This window comes from Mytilus californianus, unplaced genomic scaffold (assembly GCF_021869535.1).
Source record: "Mytilus californianus isolate M0D057914Y unplaced genomic scaffold, xbMytCali1.0.p SCAF_3, whole genome shotgun sequence".
NCBI lineage: Eukaryota > Metazoa > Mollusca > Bivalvia > Mytilida > Mytilidae > Mytilus > Mytilus californianus.
In genome coordinates, this window is record NW_026262679.1 from 62,354,198 (window position 1) to 62,381,826 (window position 27,629).

The 27,629-nt window shown below is 32.2% G+C and overlaps 1 protein-coding gene across 1 annotated transcript; it reads left to right on the top strand.

Moving 5' to 3' along the window:
- Positions 1-4,776: 4,776 nt before the first annotated feature.
- LOC127734968 (caspase-3-like) lies at positions 4,777-21,248 on the top strand. The gene is made up of 6 exons (XM_052245021.1): positions 4,777-4,918; positions 8,925-8,949; positions 9,974-10,488; positions 13,446-13,684; positions 14,819-15,053; positions 15,441-21,248. The coding sequence occupies exons 1-6, from the start codon at positions 4,834-4,836 to the stop codon at positions 15,677-15,679; spliced, it is 1,338 nt and encodes a 445-aa protein (XP_052100981.1). The 5' UTR covers positions 4,777-4,833; the 3' UTR covers positions 15,680-21,248.
- The last annotated feature ends 6,381 nt before the right edge of the window (positions 21,249-27,629 follow it).

The window sequence follows — 27,629 nt, forward strand, 5'->3', positions numbered from 1 at the left end:
GTTTAAAATGTTTAACAATGAATCACTTAAATAAGAATATTAAAAGAAAAGTTAATCTTTAATTGTAATTCCAAGTTAATCATTGTTTTCCTATCTCAATTTCATAAATTATGACAGAAACATTGAAAAGTGTCAATTTCTTTTTCAGATAACAATTGCTGTGGCTGCATAAAATAGTCGTGTGATTACTTCTGCAACAGTTAAATAATTGTTGAAATAAAGATTCAATAGCATACCCGTAGTCAGTGGGTTTTCAAAGAGTTACTGTTCTTTGCATAGTTTCTTGTATATTATATTGGTTCTTTGCATAAATTCTTGTATTTTATATTGTAAATACGTAAATATTTTCCAGGTATTGTTATGAAATTTAGACTTAGAATAGCAATTTGATGGGAAATGTTGGTTTTTGTTGATTGAGCCTTTTAGTCTACCAAGATGTGAGAAGTCTTTTCCAGCTAATTACGTGTTATCTTTTGTTTTTAAATTTATGAATAAACTTTTGTTTTCTCCCTACCATTAAATGGCATGGACAATTTTTTTACTTGTAGACCTGAACTTTTGTCTGGCGGATATAATGGTTATTGTAAACAATTCCATTGGTAAAAAATGAAGAATCTAAAATTAAGATAAATATTGTTAATATTTTTAGTATAGTAAACAAGAATCAAAGTTGAAGAACATCTTAGGGTGGGGGTGGGGGGAATGAACGTTCTTAATTTTTATTTGAAATTTGTGTAATGGATATTTTTATTTAATGATTTGGTATTTTTATTCGATTGTATGTTAAGTTTTTGTTAAAAGACAGTGAGATAAAAAAATAAAAAGAAAGAAAAGTTATGATTCTTTAAAAAAAAATGTTTTATAATTGTTGTATATGTAAATTAAAAATATTTTGGTCAAAATTGGAAAATGATGATACAGTCACAAGATTACATGTAATTACATTATAAGTAATCTTCAATTACCAACCGTCACAGATTGATAGATTGCTTGATTGGTGGTTGTTTTACACTGCCCCAGCACAAAAAGGCTATATTGCAGTGATACTGTCCGACATGTCACTTACTAAATGTCAAGCCTATCACTACAGGTACTCTGCTCAGTTGTAAAGGATGAGAAGTCAAACCTTCATGGAATTTTGTGAAACTTGGACAGAAGCTTATTCTTTATTAAAAGACTGTATCAAAAGCAACATTTTGAATTTATTTTTTAATATCTTGCTGATAAATTGACTTTGTTTTTTTTTTATTTACAGTACAGTCTTGGAATTAAGGATTTTGGACATCAATGATGTCAAACCTTCAGAGAATTTATGAAACCTTGACAGAAGCTTGTTAAAGATTAAGAGAAATTATCTGAAGCCAAATTTGAAAATATATTTTTTTTTCATTACTCGGTATTTTACTGATTGATGGACTTAGTTTTTTTTGCATGTAAAATTTACATTTAGCCTAGGGTTTAACTTTTTACACACTGAATAACTGTTTTTAACCTCCATAGAACGTAAGGAACCGTGATCAGAAACTTCTTCATGATAAAGTATCTTAAGAAAAAACGTTCATTTTTTTCAATTTATTTTTCCATATTTTACTGATAAATTTACTTTTTTTTTATTTCTGTTATTTAATATATAGTTATGAAATTAATATGTTTTCATTATTTCTACTTGCTTGATATTAATGTATTTTGATTAATGATAAATAGAACTGAAAAATTATTGTATAATTTGAGATGGTACTGTTTTACAACACAGTTTTTGTTAAACAATAATTTGTGTACTGAGTATTTGATGCAATGTAACATTTTGTACATTAAAACCGTTGTTCACTAGTATTTCAGAATCTAATGCATTCTGGGTACCATTTTCAAAACTCACGGTACACTAAATTTTGTGATACCATTCTGGGGTATGAACCAGGATATTACCCATAGTCCTTTAGACTCTTGTCAGATTTATTTATTGGTTTTCTTTACAGTCTTTAAATGCACCATTCCGATTATGAGGTCAATTAAATAATAATAATTTTATTTAGTCATTTAGTTTCAAATACAAAAAGTTAAGATGAGATTATTTTTATAGTATGAGTTATTGAATTGATATTTTATAGTGTATTATAAGTGTATATCTTTATATTATTCATTAAAAATTGTCTTATTAAATTGGCAGCTCTAAAAATGCAGTATGTCTCGAGCTAGTCAACAAACATAAGTTTGTGTTGTGTTTTTCGTTAAGTAGTTTAGGTTTAATGTAAGACATTTTATATTTACATAGGACATATCCTAAATTTGTTCCTGGTGACTAAATTCCTGAAACTAGAAACCCGATTAAATATATTGCTGTTTGTATCAGAATTTATATTTGTTTATGTGCAAGCGGGAACCTACTTGACCATCAGTTTTCTCTTTTTTTACCTCACCTGTTCCAACTTAGGTTCAAATGAGCTTTTCTCCTCACTTGGCATTTCTCGCTGTCCATGAACTTTTATACAATAATTCTCCTCTGAAACTGCTAGGCCAAATTTAACAACTATCATTATGGTATCTAGTTTTTAACAACTATCATTATGGTATCTAGTTTTTAACAACTATCATTATGGTATCTAGTTTTTAACAACTATCATTATGGTATATAGTTTACAAAATGTGTCTGATGACCCCACCTGCCAACCAACATGGCCAACATGGTTAAATGTAGAACATAGAGGTAAAGAGGAATTTGTCTATTATCTTGAAAACCTCTATAAATAGAGAAAATCAGTCTCTCTCTGTGATCGACTCTCCCACTAACTAATATAGCCATCCGGTAGAGCAGCCGAAAAATAACGACTTAATTATTCAGGTTACAGTTGTTGACTGTTATCAAAAAACTATAGGAGCTAGGTTAAAAGTGTAAAATGCAAAAAGGTTCAGTACCACAAAATATATCTACCGTGAAAATTGGAGATAAATCTGTTGACCTGTTTTGGAGTTATTGCCCTGCAATAATACATTTATTTTGGCAGTTTTTGGCTGTTATTGTGAACAATATCCTATAGGAGCTAGCAAGGTTAAACAAGTAAAATTATAAACATGATCAGCAGGACAAGATCTATTAACCTTTAGCCCCTGAAATATACATTTTCCCAATTTTGTACATATTTTTTACTGTAACTTTGAAAACTATAGGAGCTAGGTTAAAAGTATAAACTGTAAAAATGATCAGCATGACAAGATCTATTTGCTCTGGTATTTTTGACAACCCATTTTGGTGATATTGCTCCTGATATGTTTATCTAAAAAACTATAGGAGCTAGGTTAAACATATAAATTGCAAAAAAAGATCAGCAGCACAAAGAGTAACTATATAATAGTATTTGCATATACAAGTCCTCATTAGCAAACTGGCGATTTTTTTCCACCAGGTGAGAGTTACAGGCAACGTTGTGTCTCTTGTTTTGTGTTTTGTTTGAAGTTAACAACTATAGGTCATTGTACGGTCTTCAACAATGAACAAAACCCATACCGCATAGTCTGCAGCTTTAAAAGGCCCCGTAATGACAAATGTAAAACAATCCAAACGAGAAAACTCACGTCCTGATTTATTTACAAAACAATGAAAGAAAAACAAATATGATATACAGCAAAAAACGACAACCACTGATTTACATAGGCCCCTGACTTGGGGACAGGCACATACAGAATGCGGCGGGGTTAAACTAGTTTGAAGGCGTTAACCCTCCCCCTCACCTGGGACAGTGGTGTAACAGCAGAACACAAGAACAAACTATGCAAAACAAATATGAGAAACAGCAAGTGAACGACAACTACTGAATTACAGGCTCCTGACTTGGGACAGGCACATAAGGAATGTGGCGGGATTAAACTAGTTTGTTGGCGCCAAACCCTTCACCTAACCTGAGATAGTGGTGTAACAGTACAACATAAGAACAAACTAAAAATAATCAGTTGAAAAGGGCTTAACTCATCAGATCGATACAAAGTAGAAAGACATCTAACAAAAACACAGACCTGACGTGGAAGGGTATTTATACATCCCCACAATAAAAAAGACACTAAGTACAGACCTGAGAGTTCTTGCAGTTACTAACAGCTAGCTCAAAGACAATGACAACTAATAAAAAATCATGCATCTAAGACTGGAATATCAATCAGTACACATCCAACATCCAATGGATTTAGTGTAAAGACATCATTAACAGTCATGTTCACTTATTTGACGTTGCCATGTATATATATTTGCAGAACAAAGAGTAAATTATGTTTTTTTCATTCTGAGATTTTTTTGAGATACCAACAAAGGGGATAACCTCCAAATTGTTTAGTTATGAAGTCAGTATTGCCTCGCAGATCAAGATTTTTTTTAAAGAATTAAACATAAGATTTTAAGGTTAAATTTCTGTCAGAATTTTTTCTCTGTCTCCCTGATCAAAAATTTATTCTCTTCAAACTTGGGAATCAGAATATTTTTGTAGCAAAAACACATACCCCCCCCCCCCCCCCCCCCCCCCCCCCCCTTATTTTTCACTGTTAAAACAGTCGTTCAATTATGAAATAGTTATAAATGAAATTTAGAATTTATTCTATCATGTAATATAGACTTATGGAATCTTTCCTTCATTAGATTGTCATGTAGTTTATTTATCATGTCTATTGTTTGTGTGTTTCTCTTTTGTTTTTGTGTTTGTAATTATGGATGTAATGGTTATTTGTTGTTTTTAGACATATCTCTTTGTGCTCTTTGACAAAACAATCTGGCGAGAACTTTGGCTGTCGTTCCCTTTCCGCCTTCACTTTCGCTTTGGATTTTAAAATTTTCTTCGAAAGATCGAAGCAATGGATGACAGTACAACCGACAAAATTGACGGAAAGGATGAAATATCACAAGTTCATTGCAAATATAAAACCGATAGCTCAATGGGTATGAAATAGGATCTTTATTTTAAGGTTATGAGGACCCTTTGGCTTTGGCTAAAATGGCTGCGTTTTCACTAGTCCAATTAATATTATGACGTCTTGCAAGGCTATTTTAAGAATAACCTTGCAAGACGTCATAATTATTTGGACTACGTTTTCACCTCAAAATTTACTCTGAGTACAGACAAACCTGTACATCTGGAAAAGTTTTAAGGCATAGCATGTCCTAGATAAATAAAATTCAAATGCATTGTATGTTTTAGAAAATTTTAAACTTATCTGGATTTTGCCGTGCACTTTCTTTCGTCCCTGCAGAAGATGATAAAATTAACAAACAGTTGAGTTTCACTTCTTCTTCTTCTTCTTCCAATAATTTGCATACCACCTCTGGTGTAGTATCGCAAATGACTATTTATATACACATGCCCAAAGGAAACATCTTTCCAACATACTATGTACACAAATCCAGTTAAAAGCCATCGTGGTGTTATATACAATTTAAACTGAAATGTTTAACATGAAGCAGGTGTCTGGAGGCTGTCTTTGAATCCTTCCAATGTGGACGCTGTAATTATAGCAGATGGTAGTTCATTCCACAGACGAATTGCAGATGGAAAAAATGATTGCTGGTGGTTTTGTATTCTCGAGTAGGGTAGTCAGGAATCTGGTGTCAGGTCCTCTTGTTGTTAATGCTACACCCCTCGGTATTAAGTATTGCTCTGGTGGTATTGCAACAAGATGGTGTATTATGCGGTAGAGCATGATGGTCTTTACTCTCTTTCTGCATTCTTGTAATTCGACCCATTGCAGGGCTTTAAGCATCTGGGTTACACTACTGGTGGTTCTGTAGTCACCAGTTACAAAACGTGCTGCTCTTCTCTGCACCATTTCTAATTCTCTGATGTTTTTGGGTCCCAAATGATACAAGCATACTCTATAATTGGTCTTACTAGTGTGGTATAACATTGTGCCTTGATCTTATTTGGACAGGAGCTGATATTTCTTCTCAAGAAAGAATTGATGTTGTTTGCTTTCTTGGTTACTGTACCTATATGATAGATCCATGATAAATTGTGGCTAATATTAAGGCCTAGGTATTTAGCATTCTTCACTACTTCTAATGTCTTTCCATGTATGGTGTAGTTTGTGGTAACTGGTTTTCTTTTGTTGGTTACCTGTAGTACCTCGCATTTGTCAGGGTTGAATTGCATGAGCCATGTGTCCTCCCATTTCTGTAGATTGTCTAGGTCTTTCTGGAGTTAGATGGTATCTTCCTCTTTACATATCTTTCTGTAAAGTACATGTTAACAATCATCTGCAAATAATCTAGCTTTAGATGTTACTAGTTCTGGCAGGTCATTTAAGTAGATAAGAAAGAGAAGAGGCCCCATTACAGTTCCTTGGGGAACTCCAGATGTTACGTCTGATGTTTCTGACTTCTTTTCATCTAAGACAACCTGTTGTGTTCAGCCCTGATAGAAACTAGCTATCCATTGAAGTGTATTCCCTTGTATACCATAGTATCTGCATTTGTTTAACAGGCGTTGGTGTGGCACTTTGTCAAACGCTTTTGAAAAGTCTTGCAGTACACAATCCATTTGATCCCCACTGTTGAGTCCATCTGCTAGATCTTGTATAGTAATAGCAAGCTGGCTCTCACATGATCTGTTTTTGCGGAAACCGTGTTGATTTTCAGACAGGATGTTATTTGCCTCAAGATGACTGATGATGTTACTATGCAGTATATGTTCCATGATCTTGCTACAAATCGACGTCAGGGATACAGGACGATAGTTTGATGCTTTCCCTCTGTCTCCATTTTTAAATAATGGTGTTATTAAAGCCTCTTTCCATTGATCTGGTATTTTGCCTTGTTTAATTGATGCATTAAAGATGGTTGTTAGAATTGGTGATATTTCTTTTGCTAAATCTTTCACTTGATATGGTCCACTCAGGTACACAATTTAAATCACCAATTATTGTCAGGTATCTATTGTCCATCTATGGTCTATGTCAATCAATACAGTTATCAATACAATTACCTGTGGGGAAGTTCTCAAACCTCTTTCCCAAATTAGTTTATTTTGGCACCTTCTGGAGGAATGAAAAAAAGTGCACTGCAAAATCCTGTTAAGTTTTTAATTTTTAAAAAAAATATATTTGAATTTTATTTATCTAGGGCATGCTATGCCTTAAAACTTTCCCAGATACACAGGTTTGTCTGTACTCAGAATAAATTTTGAGGTGAAAGTGCGGCCATTTTAGCCAAAGGGTCCACATGAACCGTAAGTTTGGATTGTTCTTTTTTATAACATAGAAAATCACAGGTAAATCCATTTTTTTGTAGAGAGCACAGGTATTTGGGGCATAGACCTCTTTTTCTTATATTGTAGACACATAAAAAGTCTCACAAACCCATAACTAGCCTTTCTACTATCCACACGAACCCCAAGTGAAAAATGAAGATCTTTCTCTTCTTTTTTATCCTCGTCTCGTGGGTTTTCTACTATTAAGAATGCATTGTGACATCACAATTTCCATTGAAAAAGCATGCATAGTACGATTCATATGACGTAAAAAAACATATGATCTGACCTGATATATACAGAAAAACATCAACTGGTTGATGATTACTTTCTGGTGCATGCCTGGTTTAGCAGTATTGTTAATAATTACAAATTTATTTTTCTAAATTTCACATTAATTTATCAATTTATATATTTTTAAGTAATATATTTCAATTTTTATTTTTTTTAAATTTTTTGTTATAAGATAAAAACAAGATATAGATGATGCATGTAGGTATTGGTAATTGTATGACTTTGCCCTCAGCAGAGCTATAGAAAAACAGTACAATAATGGGTGTTACACAGACACTTTTTATGAAGTTACACAAGACACTTTTTATGAATAGAGTCACTCGTGCATTCAGTGAGTTCATAGGCACTTTATCGTACACCTTTGTGACCTAATTACCTTGTTTTATAAATATAATTTATATGAAAAAGAGAGGCGAAAGATACCAGAGGGATATTCAAACTCATAAGTCAAAAATAAACTCAAGCAATCAAGCATCTTGATAATGTCAGTTTCAGAGAATTTTTTGTTGGTAGAAAAGTCAAATGATGCAAGATGAAAGAGTCTTAGATTGTATGTACTCTAAAAGATCTTTGGAATTTTTTAGTATCCACATCTGATTCATACCACCTAACTACTCGTGCAGAAAAACTATACGGCAACAGTTGTTACCAGCCTGTTTTTTTGTTACCTTTGTTCTGTTACTAATAAGTGCAGAGACATATACACACTGTATAAATATGTCTCTGGTATTAAAGTGAAAAGGAGAATTTCTCTGGTGAGTTTCTCCTTGAAGCACTCAGTAGTGGTGCTGGCTATACACCTTATCGCTATTTAGTCCATTCCGTAAAAAACAGTCATTTAGATAACTTCCTGTTTGGGTCAAGTGCTACAAAAACAAAGGTCATCAATAATGAGCTGAGGGAGGATAAGGTGTAGAAAGTGAACATTGTAAAATTTGTATAGTTTATGATCCAATTTTTTAAACACACATTAAAGTAAGAAAAATGCTTTGTTTGAAGTGTTTACAATGGTTTAAACATTATACTCTTTGAAATTTTTTATGCACAGTACATTGTTTGAACAGGGCCCCAGATACCTTCAACTGGTTTGAAAGAGTTGTGTAATTTTGGAACTAATCCAGATGGGAATAAATAGCGATAAGGTGTATTGGTTTAGGTAATTTATTCCAATCTGTTATAGCTTCAAAATGGCCCATATCACACTCTGTCTTTTGTTGTAAATATCAATATACAGATTATCAATAAAACATTTTACTTCTGTCCATTGTCAGTCAGTTGATTATCTTATATACTGTAATTAATGACTAAGTCATATATACCATGATACTTTTGTGAAGGTTTAATTACTTTTCTTTACTTTTAATATGTAATAAGTTTTTTACATTGTGAATATCTATGTTTATTTTTCAGATGGATTAGGAAAAAACATAAAAATGTAGGTACTAATATCAGTGAATTTTTTGTAATGGTTTGACATTTGTTTGAACAAATCACCAGTAATTGAGAAGTAATATCTCTGTAAACTTTTTGATTTCAAATAGAAACTTCCCATAAGCACTTACCTGCAAGTTTTGTCTTTTAAATTCTAGAAGCAAATTAGTTTAAGTATGCAAAGTTAAAGGTCAGGTTTGCATATAAATAGTACATGTACCAAAAAAAGAAAATTGAGAACTATCAGGCCATTCATTTTAAAACTTGTTTTGCTTGCAAATGGATATTAAAATTAAAATGAAACATTTCATGATTAAAGTTGATGTGAGAAACTTAATTGAACGCCTTTTTTTTTTTTATACATTCTTGACATTTGTTCCCCCCCAAATCAAACAATTGTTATTTGTTACTGTGAACACAAATTTGAATTAAATATATATTGCTGTTGAGCTCATTTTTTTTTGTAGAATGTCAGAAGTAAATTGTTATACTAATGCTATTTCAATGCTTAATTTATCATAATCTAAATAGTTTTTGTTAAGCATTTAGTTGCTTAATGTATTTACATTTTTTTTATCTAAGGAAAGTTATTACCATAGTGAAATGTCATAAGGCATAATACATGTACATAACAAGGAGGTATTTCAGATTTTATGAGTTTTATATGCATGAATTATAACTCATTGAACTGGATCTGAATATCATATATATAGCATTTATACTTCTAGAGATAGTATCAATTAAAAATATGTCATATAGTCAAATAGATGTATATACACATGATATTTATATCTATAGTAAGGAATTCAAGTAGACTTTTTTACTTCAAATTGCAAGTTGTCAGAAACTTTTCCTAAGACTTGATGCATTAAAACTCATATGTTGTCATTAGATTCCTTTGTAAGTAGAAATCAATTATTCTTGATTTGTAGAGTTAGAAAAATAAAAGTCTGTAGATAAATTCTTGTTTTTTTGGTTCAAGATATGTTTATATATATATGAATTAACCATATGAACATCTTTTATAGATTTTTTGGCATCAGTAAAAGTGATAGGTCCCGAACATACACAGCAACTGTGATTCCTGCTGGGGGTTCAGAAGATTACCCACAGCTATCAACCATTACAGAGGCCAAAACTCCAAAAGATTCAGGAAGAGAGAGTGATGATAGAAATGAAGGAAAGAATGATTCATCTACAAGAGTTGTTTACAAAGACATAGGAAAAGCCATGATAGCTAGCAGTTCTCAAACTTCTGACCCTTTACAAGCATTGGGTGAAATGGGAGCTAACTTACAACAAAGGCCAAACCTGTCTGTAAACTTGACTACGGTTATCTCCCCTGATGAAAATAATACCAAACCAGGCTTAGCTCTTATAATCACAGGACAGAAATTTGCAAAAGGGAATGGTCTTCTCAGAATTGGTGCAGAAACAGATCTAAGAAATATGTTTGAAATCTTTTACAACTTAAATTTTGAACTTCGATGGGAACCGTTTGCAAATAGAACTACTGAAGGTTTAAAAAATGAATTAATTAAATGTAAGTTTTATTACCTAATTGAAAGCTGGAAATATATATCAAAGCCATTGAGAAGACTAATACAAAAAAACATTGAGAGGAGAAAAGTCAAAACAACCTAAACAGAACAGATATAACTGTCTAAATGTGTCTGATAGAGACAAAATCTACAAAGCTTTAGTACAAATAAATTATTTACAAACAACAGTGAACCAACACCTGATAAATCTTCAATATGATAGAATCCCTAAAGTGGATACCTTGGGTATGCAGGGTTATTACAATAAAAAACACAAAATGTGAAAGCAGTTATAACAACAACACTTTAGGGATTGCTGCAGTAATTTAATTAGATCAACTAGATCAACATGCTTCGGTGCCTAGACCATCCTGATGACGGTGCCCTAAGCACAGAAACATGTCAATCTAATTAAATTACTGCAACAATCCCCTGATGATGGTACCCTAAGCACAGAAACATGTCAATATAAGTAAGTTACCGCAACAATCCCCTGATGACGGTGCCCTAAGCACAGAAACATGTCAATCTAATTAAATTACTGCAACAATCCCCTGATGATGGTGCCCTAAGCACAGAAACATGTCAATCTAATTAAGTTACGGCAACAATCCCCTGATGACGGTGCCCTAAGCACAGAAACATGTCAATCTAATTGAATTACTGCAACAATCCCCTGATGACAGTGCCCTAAGCACAGAAACATGTCAATCTAATTAAGTTACTGCAACAATCCCCAAAGTGTTGTTGTTAAAAATTGCTTTCACAATTAAATTATTTGTAAACTGATAATTTACGGTACCGAAGCATTAGCTACTTGGCAGATGGTACTGACTCAGTGTTAGTAATATGAATATATGATTGATTTCAGTGTGCATGACACATGTTTCTGGAATGAACTTCATTACATACACATGACATGTTTGAGACAAAAAAAATTTAAGAAGTCAAACTCACAAAAAAATATTTAAACAGCATAATTTTTCTCATTAAATGTAATTTAAATGTGTTAAACATCAGAGAAGTCATTGTCACTTGATAGCTTAAATTTCATTTTTGAATACCAATGGTCTTAAGGAAGACTTGATAATCTCTGTCTGTCCCTCCCTACACCCATCTTATGAAATTTTCATTCTATTTTTCTCAGGAACTACAAATTAGACCTTCAAGCTTCATGTGAGCATGCTGTGATGCATTTTCATATTCATTGCTGAGCCTTTCCTGCCATCTTTTCAAAATCTTCATTGGGGATTTTAAGAGCAAGAGAAACTTATGCTCCTCTTTTATTGTCATAAGTGTTTTTAATCTACTACTATATTGTTTGAATGAGTATGTATGAGCTTAAATACTATTTTAACTCATTTGAATGCCTGTTTTGAGATGTTCAGTTTATAAAAAAAGAATTTCAAAATTCATCCATAAATCAGGATAATTGGCAGGTCTGTTGCTCATTAACAGTTGAAGTTACTGTTTACAAAAAACTTAAAGCAGGGTAACATCAGTGAGAAATCCCGTACAGTACATCTTGTTTTTTTTTTAAACATTCTTTTCAAAAATTCATTTTTTAACTAACATCATTTTCTTGAATTTTAAAATATTTGTAGTAATTTTTCTTGTAATTAATTCGAAACGACCTGTAACAATGTACATGTATGTAGTTTTTATACGACCGCAAAAAAATTTTGCGGTCGTAAATTGGTATGACGTTGGCGTCGTCGTCGTCGTCCGAAGACACATTGGTTTTCGCACTCTAACTTTAGTTTAAGTGAATGGATCTCTATGAAATTTTATTATAAGGTTCAATACCACAAAAGGAAGGTTGAGATTGATTTTGGGGGCTATGGTACCAACTGTTAAGAAATTAGGGGCCAAAAAGGGGCCAAAAATAAGCATTTTTGTAACTTCCAGACATAACTTGTGTGTTAGTGTATGGATCTCTCTGACATTGTACCACAAGGTTCCATATCACACAGGAAATGCTGGGATTGATTTTGGGGGTAATTGCCTCCAAAATTTAGGAATTAGGGGCAAAAAACAAGCATTTTTCTAGTTTCATGACAATAACTTGTGTGTAAGTGTATGGATCTTTCTGAAATTGTACTAAAAGGTTCCATATCACAAAGGGAAAGCTGGAATTGAGTTTGGGGGTAATTGCCCAAAACGTTTAGGAATAAGGGGCCAAAAATAAGCATTTTTCTAGTTTCCAGACAATTACTTGTGTTCAAGTGTATGGATCTCTCTGAAATTGTACTGCAAGGTACCATACCACAAAGGGAAGGCTGGGATTGATTTTGGGGGTAATTGCCTCAAAATTTTAGGAATTAGGGGCCAAAAAGGGGCAAAAAAACAAGCATTTTTCTAGTTTCAGGACAATAACTTGTGTGAATGTATGGATCTTTATGAAATTGTACTACAAGGTTCCATATCACAAAGGGAAAGCTGGGTTTGAGTTTGGGGGTAATTGCCCTAAACGTTTAGGAATTTGGGGCCAAAAAGGGGCCAAAAAACAAGCATTTTTCTAGTTTCCAGACAATAACTTGTGTTCAAGTGTACGGATCTCTCTGAAATTGTACTGCAAGGTACCATACCACAAAGGAAAGGCTGGGATTGAGTTTGGGGGTGATGAATCATAAGGGGGTTCAAAAAATTTGAGGGGGGATTTTTTTACCTTTTTTTTCTTTAAAATTTTCCATTTTAAATTGGTTATTTCTGATTTATATATAAAAGCAAATAATAATGATATGGTTTGAATAGGTAAATTAAAATTTTTTAAGTTCTTAGACCACATTCATTCTGTGTCAGAAACCTATGTTGTGTCAAATATTTAATCACAATCCAAATTCAGTGCTGTATCAAGCTTGAATGTTGTGTCCATACTTGCCCCAACTGTTCAGCGTTCGACCTCTGCAGTCGTATCAAGCTGCGCCCAGCGGAGCATTTTATTAAAGTTTGTTTTCAGGTGCTGATGACCCAACATTAGAACAAAAGAAGTGTTTAGTAATTGTTATTTCATCACATGGAGGAGAAGTAATGCTGGGAAGACCAAACAGACCAGAGAATATTCCCCATGATATCAATGTTTATGGACATACCATCAGTACATACGATGGCATGATTCCTACAAATGAAATATTAGAGATATTTGATGTTGACAGCTGTCCATACATGGAAGGAAAACCAAAACTTGTATTCATACAGGTGACAATGTCCATAATTAAGAAATAATTTTTTCATGCCATGCTTTATGCTCATTTTAACATGGGTAGACATTATATTTGTCAATATCTTTATACCAAGCGTTAGCGAGGTGTAAAATAGTGACAAATATAATGCCTACCCATGTTAAAATTAGCATAAAGCATGCCATGATAGAATTATTTTGATTCTGATAGGAATATTTAGAGCTTTTGTACTTTGAAGCGGACCTATAATACACTTTCAAAAGGCAGCCATTTTGATTTGATGAACCTAAAACGTTATAGAAAATCAACAGTTGAACGATAAAAAAATTAACATATAGTATGTAAACTTACTTTTAGAATGATTTTATTTAATTTCCTAGCGAGCAACATAAAAAAAACTGTCCATTTCGACCTCTGGCGTTGTTCAAAATACAACTGACGTTGCAATATCAATTGTGACTTCAATCACATGCAGCTCATGTTTTATTGTAATTAGAACATGGCTCTGTTTCCAAAGCGAAAGAAGGACGTCATATTAGAATTTGTTGTTTTAAATCTTAAAGACATTGTCTTTCTATAATTCCACTTCCAGGACACTAGAATGAAAGTATTTCATATGTCTTAATACTAAATACTGATTGCTTTGTATATATATATCAGAATAGTTGACCAGTCTTTGGTTTGTTTTTTCTTGTTCAGCCTTTTATGTTTATTACATAGTTATACTTTGAAAAACATATCAACATTGCACATGCATGTAAACAAATATCAGCTGTTGTAGAGATTGCATGCTACCATTTTATTTTATTAAAACTAAAGCTATTATATTTTCTGTTGATTATTTAGACAGATCTGTCATCAGGATTGACAGACAATGATAATTTATTCCTTCTAGTTAACATATAAATTTGCTTTCATATTTTTTAAAATTATTGCTTATACACTAAAACGTAATGTATAAGTAGATATTTATATTAGGAATAATTTAACCAACAATCAATCACTCAGCCTGTCAGTTTTTAGAGGAACTGAAATAATATATACTCTACATCAAAGTCATTGAACAAGAAATTAATATGTATTTAAAAACTGCTTATTTGAAATTGGATATTTTCTTTTACATAAAGATTTTTTAAAACTTATGTTCCAGGCCTGTCGATCTAGAGCTGACAAGACAGTCGACAAAGGAGTCGATATTCAGGTTACACAAAAACAAGACATAAGACAGACAAGAGACTTCTTCAATAGATCCACAATGGATGTACATCACAAGGAAGAGACAAATGAAGATGTCACCAACATTGTATACGATAGAGTCACAATGAAAGACATGCTACTGACACCTTGTTATCAAGATTTTATGGTTACTTTTGCTAGCACTGCAGGTATTATTACAAGTCTTATGCAAAATCAATTAAGGATACAAATTCATCTATGTTTTTTGCAGCAAGTATTAGTTTTTAAATCTATCACTGAGAACTGCATCAAGTACATTAAGCTTTCAGCTGCTACTTTGACAACATATATATCCTATCATGTTTTGGATTGAAAGATAAAATTTAGTCAAACATTCATGAACCATGTATGTTTTGATGTTACCAGGCACACCTCTTAAGTTCATTGCAGTTTTTACTCTGATTATCACAAAAAATGTGTTCTTTATGAATTACATTTCGAGAATTCAAAAGAAAAATAAAACAGTATCTGTCATATTAAATATCAGCATTACTCACATTATTTATAATTAAAGATATATGTCCATTTCTTTTCAGGGCATATAGCTTGGTCAGAAGATGCAGGTGGTGCATTGTTGACCGCTATGTACAATGTGTTCAAAAAGAAGATCGACAATAAACAAGACATTGATCTACTTCCAACCATGACCGAAGTCTGTAACAAAATGATGGAATATGAGTCAAGCTTCTCTGATCAACGATATGACCGTTCTAAAGCTGTCATGTGTCTTCTTCATATGTTAGGAGAGGAAATTATTTTAAAACCAAAATACTAACTACTTTGTATCTTCTTTATCAGCTTTATGATTCAGTCAGGTTGCATAATGCAAAACTTTCCTATATGGCCTTAGTTTTGGAGCAAATAATTTTTAAGCTTTTGGTGCTAATAGATTTTATAGTCCCACATTGACAAAGTAGGTTTTCATCAGTGTATATGTAAGGTTGATGATAAAAAAAAATGTTTCCATTGAAAAAAAAGTCACTTTAGAAGATCTGCTGATGTGGCAATTATTTTTCCGGCAGCTGCAGATATGGTGTCTTTTTGTCTTTTGGTTGCATCATTATTTTTCCAAACCTAATAATCCACACTTTAGAAAATATATATGAATCAAAATTTTACTTCAATACAATTTTCTTCTTTTCTGCTTGAAATAAATGTTTCTAGTATGTTCATCTTTCTCCACATATATGCATAATTTTATGCTTTTCATGATTTAGCCAGCTTTCAGATTAGTAATGATTAAAACACATGCACCACATTTGATAAGTTATTCAACTGGAATTAAGAGAACATGTTTTACATGTTCTTCATTTGATGCATTACTTGACCATGGATTTGTGGCCCATTTACCTTTTAAATAACAATTAATTAAAAAAAAAAAAATTACGACATTTCGGGCCACTGTCCTTCTTCTGTGTCTTTATTATCCTTCTAAACTAAATGTATTCCCTATTGGAATTTCTATACAATATTTGAGATTAAAGTTGAATTGATATAAAAATATTAATATCAATAGCAATTTAATATATCATATCTTATAAAGTAAATTTGAATGAACATTACATAATCTGAGAACTGAACCCTTGTATTAATACAATGCATTTAAAAATTCCATTGAAATTCCAGTTTAAAACCAAGGGTTGAAGTAATTACCTGTAGATTATACACACATATGATCACTAATTCTCATTCTTACTATACAATTTTGATGTCTGCAATTGATTGTCAGATGATATATCTATCCATGTGAAACTTATACAGTAGAATATGAAAATAAGGAGACTTGGTATGATTCAGTCTGATTAAAACCGGCCCGCACTATCCACTTGCGTATGTACAACAAACGCAAGTGGATAGTTGGGGTTGGTTTTAAACAGACTGGGTATGATTGCCAATGAGACAATTATCCGCCCAAGTTCAAATGAAGTGGACGTAAGCAATTATAGGGAACTGTACGGTGTACTCATCTTTTGAATCAGTTATTATCATGTCTATACATTTGCACATATTCTGGTATCCTTAAGATATTTTCGTGATAATTACATTAAATTAGTAAACTATTGAATTTTGCCTTAATTGTTCAGCTTCTGGGGGCTGCAAGTCAATGGGGGAATTAAGTGTTATCCTTCCATCCGTCCATCCATCCCATTTTCGTTTCCACACTCTAACTTGAATTTTACTGATACAAATTTTATGAAACTCATACACAATGCTCAGAATTGCAACAAGCAGACATAGTTCAAATTTTGGCAGTGAGTCATCAACCGTTCTAGAGTTATGCCCCTTTTTAACTTGGAAAATTACAAAACTTGAGCAGGGGCATTCAAGTCCTCAGACACATTCTTCTTTTTTTGTTGTTGTTGAATTGTATTGTGTAAAATATTTTTTATTTGTTTCTAAAATTTTAACCTCTGATGGTTTTTCATCAAATATTTATAGATTCTTTCTTAATACTAAATTACTTAATGATATCTATGTACTTGAAATAGTTAAATTTTCCTACCTGCAAAATTTTGAAAATCCCTATGTGGGTTTTAGTGTGCCACATGATACTTGTACTTATATTACTGTGTAGAAAAGATAGTACATGTAGCTACAATACCAGCAAAATTTTTTCTTCTGTATAAGTAAGTGACTGTTGACTTTTCCATTTATCAATATGGACAAAGAATGACATTTATCTAATTCCTTGTTAAAGAATTAGAGACAATACTTTAATGATTTGACAATTCAATACTAAGAATGATAACACTTAGGATCTGTTACAATAAGTGTATAATGTCCATAGAACCCTATTTGATATGATTATGGTAGTACTGCAACTGAAATTTAGCAAAGACAGCACACTTCATTGACTTGTATTAAACTTTCATATTTTGATAGTCTGCCAATGTATATATGAAGTGTAAATTAAGACATAAGAGCAACTAATTTATTTGACGTAAAAGTAATAAGGTCAATTCTGTTAATACTTATGGCAGACTAATTTGCCAGATTTAAAGGTATACTGTAAATTCAGAAATTATTGCATGCATTTGTAATTGCTATTTCGACATAACAGAATAAACAGACCAAATTGTGAGAATAATTATTGTGATTACAGGAAAAGCTGCATAAATTGATTTCAAAATGTGAGTTCTATTTTTTGCAATACTCACCCAGTCGCATTGTGTACATTGATAAAAACCTTGCAACTATTTATGAATTTACAGTATACAGTAGACATAAAGGGAGTCATTTGTTTATTATAGTGACTTGTGAACATGTTTATTAAAAAATAAAACGGCTACAAAGAAGTCAATGTTATCCCCGGCCCATTGGACCTATAAGTCACTTATTTAAGAATATATATAGGTTTATGCACAAAATATACAATGTATTTAATGTTCAAGTTTTTTTTTACAAATTTAATTGCACAACTATAAATCTCAGTACTGTAGTACAATAAAATACACTGTGATGAAAGTTAACATTGTGATATAGAATAGTATATCTATACCTATGGCTATGTCTTTATAGTTAATTCTATATTTTTCTTCTGGAATTACTTGATTTTTTCTGTTTTTTAAATATAACATACATGTGCTTAAAAAATCCTTTTAATTCAGTCGCTTTTATAAAATAAATATGCGTTAATAATATTCAAGAATGTTATGACAGCACTTGCTACGAAAACCATAATGATAAATACAATCAAAATTGATATAGGATTTGATGTGGCAGGGATCTTGTCAGAGGCTAGGGTCAAGAAGATAACAAACGATAAGAGTATTGTTATTCCATAGCAAAGTTTTTCGCCACATTAGTGTGGAAGTAAAAACACTAGCAGATTTAGTAGTGAAAGTAGAGCCACAGGTAAAAATACCAATATGTTATAGTATAGTGGTTCTCACCTTATTTTAAAAACAAATTCATGAGAAGTATTACCAAAAATTTTACACTTCCTCGAAATTACACTTTTTATATTTCAGTCTGGGTGCTTGTTTTCATAATAGTCATTGTAGGGAATTGATGCTGCTTGGAGATGAGTTTTCCACGTAATATCCCATGCCATAAATAGAATTGAGCACTCTTGTTCGTCATAGGGAAATTTTCTTATATAAGCTGCACATTTAGAATTAATTATGTCTGCAGGTGTCAATATATAAATCCATCATGACGAATCAGTATTTTGAATAAACTATTGGCACTGAATGATTGAAATTGCTGTGCGTCTGTCATTAGTGTTACATGTGGAAACCATATACTGTAAATTCAGAAATTTTTGCGTGCATTTATTATTGCGATTTTTGAAGACTGAACAAAAATGCCAGATTTATTATTGCGATTTCAAGAAAAGCTTCATGCATATATATATGTGTCCGATATCAGAATGCGAGTTCTTATTATTGCGATATTCACTCAGTCACATTATTCGCATTAATAAAAACCTCGCAATAATTTCTGAATTTACAGTAACTGATTTAGAAACCAACTTTTCTGATATGCCATTGAAGACTCCTTTGGGTTCCATTTCAAAGAATTATCAAACCATGAAATCTCCAAGCCCCAATATACAGATAATATTCCAACAACTTCATCAAAGTGATTTAATCCAAGATTGAAAAAAGCTATAGTAATTGTCATGGTAACATTTAAAACTGGTTTCAGATCTGGATTATATTGATTGTTGAATAAGTCATTGTATAGTTTCTCATAAGTATCTATGTCTTGGCAAACTGTTACATTTAAAACCAAACTACCAAACAACCTGGCATTCTGTAAGATCAATATATAATAGAGATAGCTGCAAAGTTTTATGAAAATCCAAGTTGATTTAAAAAAGTTATAGAAATGATTAAAGGTGACTATCTGAATTTAATCAGAACTGAAAATTTTCTAGCTTTTTTTACCTAGTAATTAAATCCTTTAATTTGACAGCAATGAACCAACTACCAAATAACCTGGAATTTTGTAAGATCAATATATAATTGAGTTAGATGGGCTGATTCAGACCAGTCTAGACTAAATTTAAAGGTCAAGACGGAGTCGAGACTGGTCAAGCATTTGTCGAGACCATATTCAGACTATACCAAGATTATCAAGTACTCAATCAGAGTTTTTAAGTAAAGTCGAGTACAGTTAAGTACTGTCGAGATTATGTCGAGTCTTGTCAAGTAAAATCTGTGCTCGACCAGTAAAATATGGTCTTTTCAGACTCTGAGCAGTTTGTAGTATTTATGATTTATGTTTCATTCAAACCTGGATACCACTAGCACTGCTACACAATACATGTATTTACACAGAATTTTATTTATAATGGGATAGAGCAGTACTTTGAATTATGTTGATTATATTGTTGATATGAGTACTAAATGCTTAATTTTACATATCATGAGTTCTAAAGCAAATCGGGATAATTAAAGTATTGCTTGAATTAAATGAACTAATGGAGTTCATTATGTGTGACTTTGAGGATTTTGTTCATTGGGCACATATTTGGGCAAGTTGGAATTAAGGACTTACTCAGACAGATTTTAAATGTCAGGTCAAAAGATTTTTGCAAGGAGGTAACTGTTTTTCTAGATGTTTACTCAGGCGTTATATACTTTTTATTATTACAAAACACACATCCACTGACCAAAGGAGAAATATGTACAGTATAAACAACAGACACTCAAATATAAGTACAACATTACAACAAAATATAAATGGACCTTTAGTATTTACAATCCAGAATTAGTCTAGTCAAACATGGAACAAATTACAGTTAAAAATAATCAGGACCATTTCTGAGGACTTTGTATAAATCATATAATGTTCATTTAGTAAGTTCAATTTTTTTACTGTGCTAAGTGCTCACGGTACCAAAAGGTGCCAATAGTATTAACAATTTTCAGTGACTGTAAGTTTTGCTTAAATACCCATTTTTTTTTTTAATTCTTGGTATATTTTGAGTTTATTGTTAAAGAAAAATGTGCCAATAAATTGTTATGTAATTTATTGCTATACAAACATTCATAGCTCATAACCTAGAGTTGTTTACGTACATCCTCATCCTTTGTTCTGGGGTGGATATAAAGTTGTCTCAATTGGCAATTAAACCACATCTCCTTTTCATGAAAACTGCATGGTTTTTTTTTATATCTAGCATTTATTGGTTATACATTGTTACTAATTTTATATATACTTGTTATATTTTGTTGTGATTAGATAATTGTTAATATATGTATTACTATAACTCTTACTGTAAAACTTTTCATACTTTAATATCATACAAAACATTAATATTTTACAATGATTGATTATTTATACTTACCATATCTACGATAATATTATTGTATAATAAACTAGATAAAAAAGTCCTTCTGTATCTTTTTTTTTAAGTTATGCATGTCATTCCAAGTCCTTCATCTTTCATTAGCAGTGATGCCCGTATGAAAATTTCAACAGGAGTTCAACTGGACTCTAGCTGGACTTGAGACGTATTCCAGTCTGACTTTGAAAAGTCCAGTCTGACATGAGCCGTACACGTACTTTTTCTTATACTTGGGTTATTTGCCAGCCGGTATTTTCTTAAAAGTCCAACCGCACTTTTTGTAATGCTTACAAGAAAATAAACACGGCTGGACTTTGAGGAAATTTATTCCTTTCTGTAGAATGATCAGCAGGATTTTTGTCTTAGAAAATTTTACATTCATTTATGAGCAGGAATTTAGACTTAGAAAATTTTCATCAGCCAAATCTACCCTTACAGAAATAAAAAGTTTGCCACAATAGATTCTGTTCTTTGAAAGGAACAATTCTTTCAAAATGTAAAACAGTTAAAAATGAAAGTTTGCAAGTAATTAATAATAACAATAAAATATTTTTTTGCAATGTACTTTTAGTTCAAACTATAAGATGTGATACTTTCCCTAGATTTTCAATTCCATTATGAAATATTTAACATAGACTGTTGATGGAAAGTTAAAATTTAATTTTGGTGACTTTTGTTTGAATTATATCCAAGTTAATATGTTTAATATACAGCAATTATTTAACATTTCTACTTTTTTCATAAAAAAAAACACTAGCAACATCTGTTACAGGTCAAATTTATACATTTTCTAGTTATTTATATTTAATTAGATGAATGCATAAAATTAATAATTATCATTCATTCTTAAACATCAATTAGAAACTTGAGCCATATAACAGTGATTTAATAGCAGTTAGTCTTGTAGAAATTTGCCATCTGTTTTCAATTAACCTCAGTCTGGACAGGTCACAGGAAGAACTATCTCCACAGAGATTGAGGCCACATGTGGGAGAAAACATTTCGAAATACATATTTCTGCAATTACTATCACTTTTATTAAAAATTTCACAATTAAACAAATTAATAATTGATTTTCTTTTTTTAATATATCACATATTCAAAATTAAGGCACATGCAATTAGCCATAAGAGGAACATTTAAAACAACTCCTTAACATGTTAAACAACCTCATGTATTGCAATACAACACAATTTGAATTTGGAATAAACAGGAAGATTTGTCTTCTTTCTTGAACAAAATGAGAATTTTATATCATTGGATGTAAAGCAGATGTTTGGAAGTAGTTCTTTTCACATTAAATAGAGAAGATGGATCCTTCTGACTGGCATCAATGACAATTTAGGAAGATTGCTGTTTGCATGTGTTTTGGATTGCATAATTCTGGTAAGTACAATAAATTGAATTCCACCATTTTGGTGATATTATCTGATATGCTCTTTTTATTCAACATATTAATAAAATAATTTCAATATTATAAATAGCTTAATTCTTATTTTTGAAGAGTAAAAAGAATAAAAAATCTAAATCAAATATTTACATTTAAAGAGAGCACCTGCTCTACATATGAAAATATAGTTCCTCTACAAAGGGGGTTTAAAGATAAGTTAGATTAGATTAGATTCATGCAATAATTTTCATCTTGTCTGTTATGTCACTGTCACTTCCTGTTTTGAATTGTTGTGTAAAAAAATGTATTGATATATTTTTTATTCCCTCTGTATTAACATGATTAAAGAATGGTTATTATTTGAGTTGTTTTGAAAGTTTTTTGATTTCTACACTTTAAGTGATTTTCAAAGCCAACTTTATTTTATTTTTAGCCACTTTAAAATTATTTAGGCTATTTAATAACCACAAATTTTTAGAAGTTATCATTTAGCTTCTCAATTCCCCATTTCTTGGTTTTGCCAGTAAGACAGTACAAAAAAGAAAAAGAAATAACCAGTATATACTAGTATGCATAATGTCATCTGGTTTTTTTTCTATTTTCAGATTATAGCAAGGGATGCATGATGCAAATTAAATCAGAAGAATCAACCATCTGAAGAAAAACTGAGCAGTGGCAGATCCAGGGGGAGGGTTCCAGGGGTTGGAACCCCCCATTATTTTGACGATCAATGCATTTGAATGGGGACATATGGTTGGACCCCCTCCCCCTATCCTGAGTTAGGAACCCCCTTTTTTGAAAATAGCTGGATTCACCCCTGCTGAGATCATCTTTAAAAGTCAAACCGCACTTTTTGAAGTCCAGCTGGACTTTATAGAGTTCAGCTGGACTTTTTAAAGTTCAGCCGGACTTTGTAAAGTCCGGCTGAACTTTATAGAGTCTATATTTTTGCCAGAAATGCCGGCTGGATCTTTTTTCAGACGTACTTTTATTAAAGTCCAGCTGGACTTTATGCACTGGACTCCTGCTAATTTAAATATTTCGAGCCGGTTTACGGCTAATTTCGCTGAAAGTCCAGCCGGGGTATCTATTATAAGCAATTCAAAGAAAAGTCCAAATGAATATTATAAGTACGGTTCTCAGTACGGCTACAGTACGGCTACTGTCCGACTGGAGTACGTGTCATGTTTTTCATACGGGTGGTGCTTTGGTTGTTAAATTTTGATTTAACAAAAACAAAAGCATTCTATTTTTGTGATATTCTTATATGTAACAATTCATTTGATTGTGAACTTTAGTCATCACATCTTTTTGAAACTAGGTCCAATTCATTCTTTTAAAGTTTTTCACACATTGTTTATTCATGATATATTTCTGTTGAGGGTTATCATAACTCGTTAGGACACAGCGTGTTATTTAGGTCGTAGTTGATGTTTTGACTTCTTGCTAATCTTTGATGACCACAATTCATCTCTTGAAGTCAACTTTTGACTGTTTTGTTTATATAAGGGTAACTATTTCGTCGACTTTTACAACTATTTTATGTTTTAATTATATTAATAACCACACTTACAATAGCATTGATGTATATAGTAATGGAATATCTGTCTGTCTATTGGTTCGACTGTCCATATTAGACATATAAGCCCATTTGGAATCCCTTCTAAATCAATATATGGATTTCAATGATCTTAAAAGTAGTTCAGTACATAATTGCATAATGCATCTCCTTTTTTTAGCTCACCTGGCCCATAACTTTTACAAAAATCTACTCCTCTGAAACTACTGGGCCAAATTTAACCAAACTTGGCCACAATCATCATTTGGGTATCTAGTTTTAAAAATGTGTCTGATGACCCGGCCTGCCAACTAAGATGGCCGCATGGCTAAAAAAAGAACATAGGGGTAAAATGTAGATTTTGGCTTATATCTCTGAAACCAAAGCATTTACAGCAAATCTGACATGGGATAAACTTGTTCATCAGGTCAAGATCTATCTGCCCTGAAATTTTCAGACGAATTAGACAACCCATTGTTTGGTTGCTGCCCCTGAATTGGTAATTTTAAGGAAATTTTGCAGTTTTTAGTTATTATCTTGAATATTATTATAGATAGAGATAAACTGTAAACAGCAATAATGTACAGCTAAGTAAGATCTACAAATAAGTCAAATGTCCAAAATTGTCAATTGACCCATTAAGGAGTTGTTGCCCTTTAAAGGCAATTTACACAATTTGTAAAACTGGGAATGTGTCCAAGAGACAACAACCTGAAAATAAAACAGAAAATAGCTTATTAATAAGGCCACCAATGGGCCTTCAACACAATCCATAATTCAACACGCAGAAGCAGGCTTGAACAGGGCCTTATTCATTAATGTATACTTGTACAAAAAAAATGGACGTCACTACACTTCAAAACAGATATGAACCAAGATAAAAAAAAAACATACAAGACTAACAAAAGCTACCTAGATGATCCTGAATTAGGATATGCACAAAAATTCAGCAAGTCAAACATGTTTAGTGAGATATAAACCTATCACCAATAAATTTTGTACCTCTAGCTAATGTGGAATATTATAAACACACTGATACATACAGAAGGTCTATTTGAAAAAAAATAAATGTTTGTTCTTATGTTGTGCTGTAACGCCACAGTCCCATGTTAAAGACCGGGTTTGGATACAGTACATAAATTTCATCCCTCCTTGCACAACTCAAAATCCAATAATTTTAGTGGTTGTCATTTGTTGCTGTGTTTCATATTTGCTTTTCGTTTATTGTTTTTAGCTAACCTTTCCTAATTGTCATGCAATACTCTCAGAATGCTGGATACTATCCACACTGGTTTGTGTCCACACTTATTAATTATACATTAAAAACTTAAAAGCAAAAGAAAAACTTTGATGGAAAATTTAAATAAAAAACTACAGGTGAGCCATTCAGGCTCTTGAGAGCCTCTTGTTTATAAATCCTTACCACCTCCTCCTTTGTTATGTGTTTTATTAGTTATCTCATCAGCCCTAGTATTAGCTCATCTCCTTAAATTACCTGGTAATATGTGATAAACATGCCCTATTTGCCATCCTTTGAATTTATACCTCAGGTGAGTTGGAATACAGATATGAAGATGATTTTATATTATAATAAATAATTAAACAAAGGTGAGAAGAGAAACCAAAAGGGGAGGGGGGGGGGGGGGTATCTTTGCTTGCCAAGGGTTAAGATCCGACCCCCTCCTTATTTATATTATTTATTGTTTCACAGTAGGGGTTGGATCATCAGTTGAAAGAAAAAAGTCAAAGCCATTGCCAAAAGAAAAATGATGAAAAGACAATCAGCAATCCACATAACAATACACAAAAAGCTTAGGAGTAAACTCAGGTGGTCTGGATGGGTTAGACTGTAGCAGTTTCTGCTCTATTAGTGGAACCTGTTGTATTGCTCATGCAAGTAAAAATTTGTTAATAAGCCACATTTGGTGATGCCACAATTGGAAGAATAAAGGTTGGGATTGTGACTACAACAGGTGAAAAAAAATTGTGGTCATTTGTGACACACATATAACATAAACCAAATAATGATTGTTCTTAAAACTTTTAATGTCTTAGTGACTTCAACCCTGCAATTAAATATCCTTGGTACAATAGTTTTCTTATAAGCAGATCCCTATTTCAAGGTTACCATGATAGAAAACACAATCCTTGGAATATTGTATTAACTGGCAGATATATACTGACCATATGCAGTGGCGGATCCAGAGGGGGGCATAGTAGCTACGGTGGAGTTGACCAGTACGTCAAAAAAAAACGTCACTCAGTCATTTTGAAATTCAAATTACAGTAACACATTGCTTAGGCTGAGGATGACAAACATGACGCCTTCAAAGCGACAAAGTATTGAGCAAGAACGTATTGACTTCTATTTCACAATTCCACCCAACAGAAAGTAATACTCTATTACACTCTCATGAAAAAAAAAGTTCCACAGCAATATTATTTACCTACGAAAACATGTTTAACCCAACACGCCCCAGCCCATTAATAACATTGCTGAATAGTGATCCCCAGTCAGTTAGCTCTAGATATAGATTTAAAGTCTAAGGTACTGACCATTTGATTTGAGGGGGCAGTCTGAGATATTTTAGAGAAAAAATTCTGACCCTGATTTTTGCCTTAAACAAAAATTCTGACCGTATCTGGATTGAAAACAATAATCTTGTCCACTTTTTTGCTATTAGAAAAAAATATTTTCAACAAAATTATTTAGCATTAAATGAACATGATGAATAAAAAACGGGTGTAATTTTTTTTTGGGGGGGGGTGGGGGGTTGCATGTGAATCCCATATCTGACCGGAATGTCTGTTTCGGCGAAATTGATATACTGAATACTTTTTTAAAGGCCCGACTGCAACCTGCCTGCTGGGTGTGGCCTATATGTCTCCATGTGTCGACCGTCATTTACAACTTCATTGTCATTTCCGACTCATTCGTAGCCTTTGGTTGATTTGGAACCCTCACTTCCATTGTTGGTTGAAACATTTCAACCAAATATTTGGATAAAAATTGCTTGTTTGTCTTTCTTTGTGTCAGTCGTATTGTAAATTTCATTGAATAGCCGTATATCTTGTTCACAACAAGAAATCTGTGAGGTTATGCTAACTAACCATACAACAAACGAAAATTTTCCATGTCGATTTTTTACTGACAAATCCCACATCAAATATATTAATTAGTACATAGCTTTGGATCCATCCAATCATTTTATAATAGACAATTAATGGAGAGTATACGGCACCAAAAATGTCCAACCCCTACACTTTAACTATAAAATGCATTTTACACTTATTTTATGTTTTTTAGCCCAAAAAAGGTCCAAACGATTTTTTTTACACTTATTTTATGTTTTTTAGCCCAAAAAAGGTCCAAAAATTTTTTTTACACTAATTTTATGTTTTTTAGCCAAAAAAATGTCCAAAAAATTTTTTTTACACTTATTTTATATTTTTTAGCCAAAAAAATGTCCAACAAATTT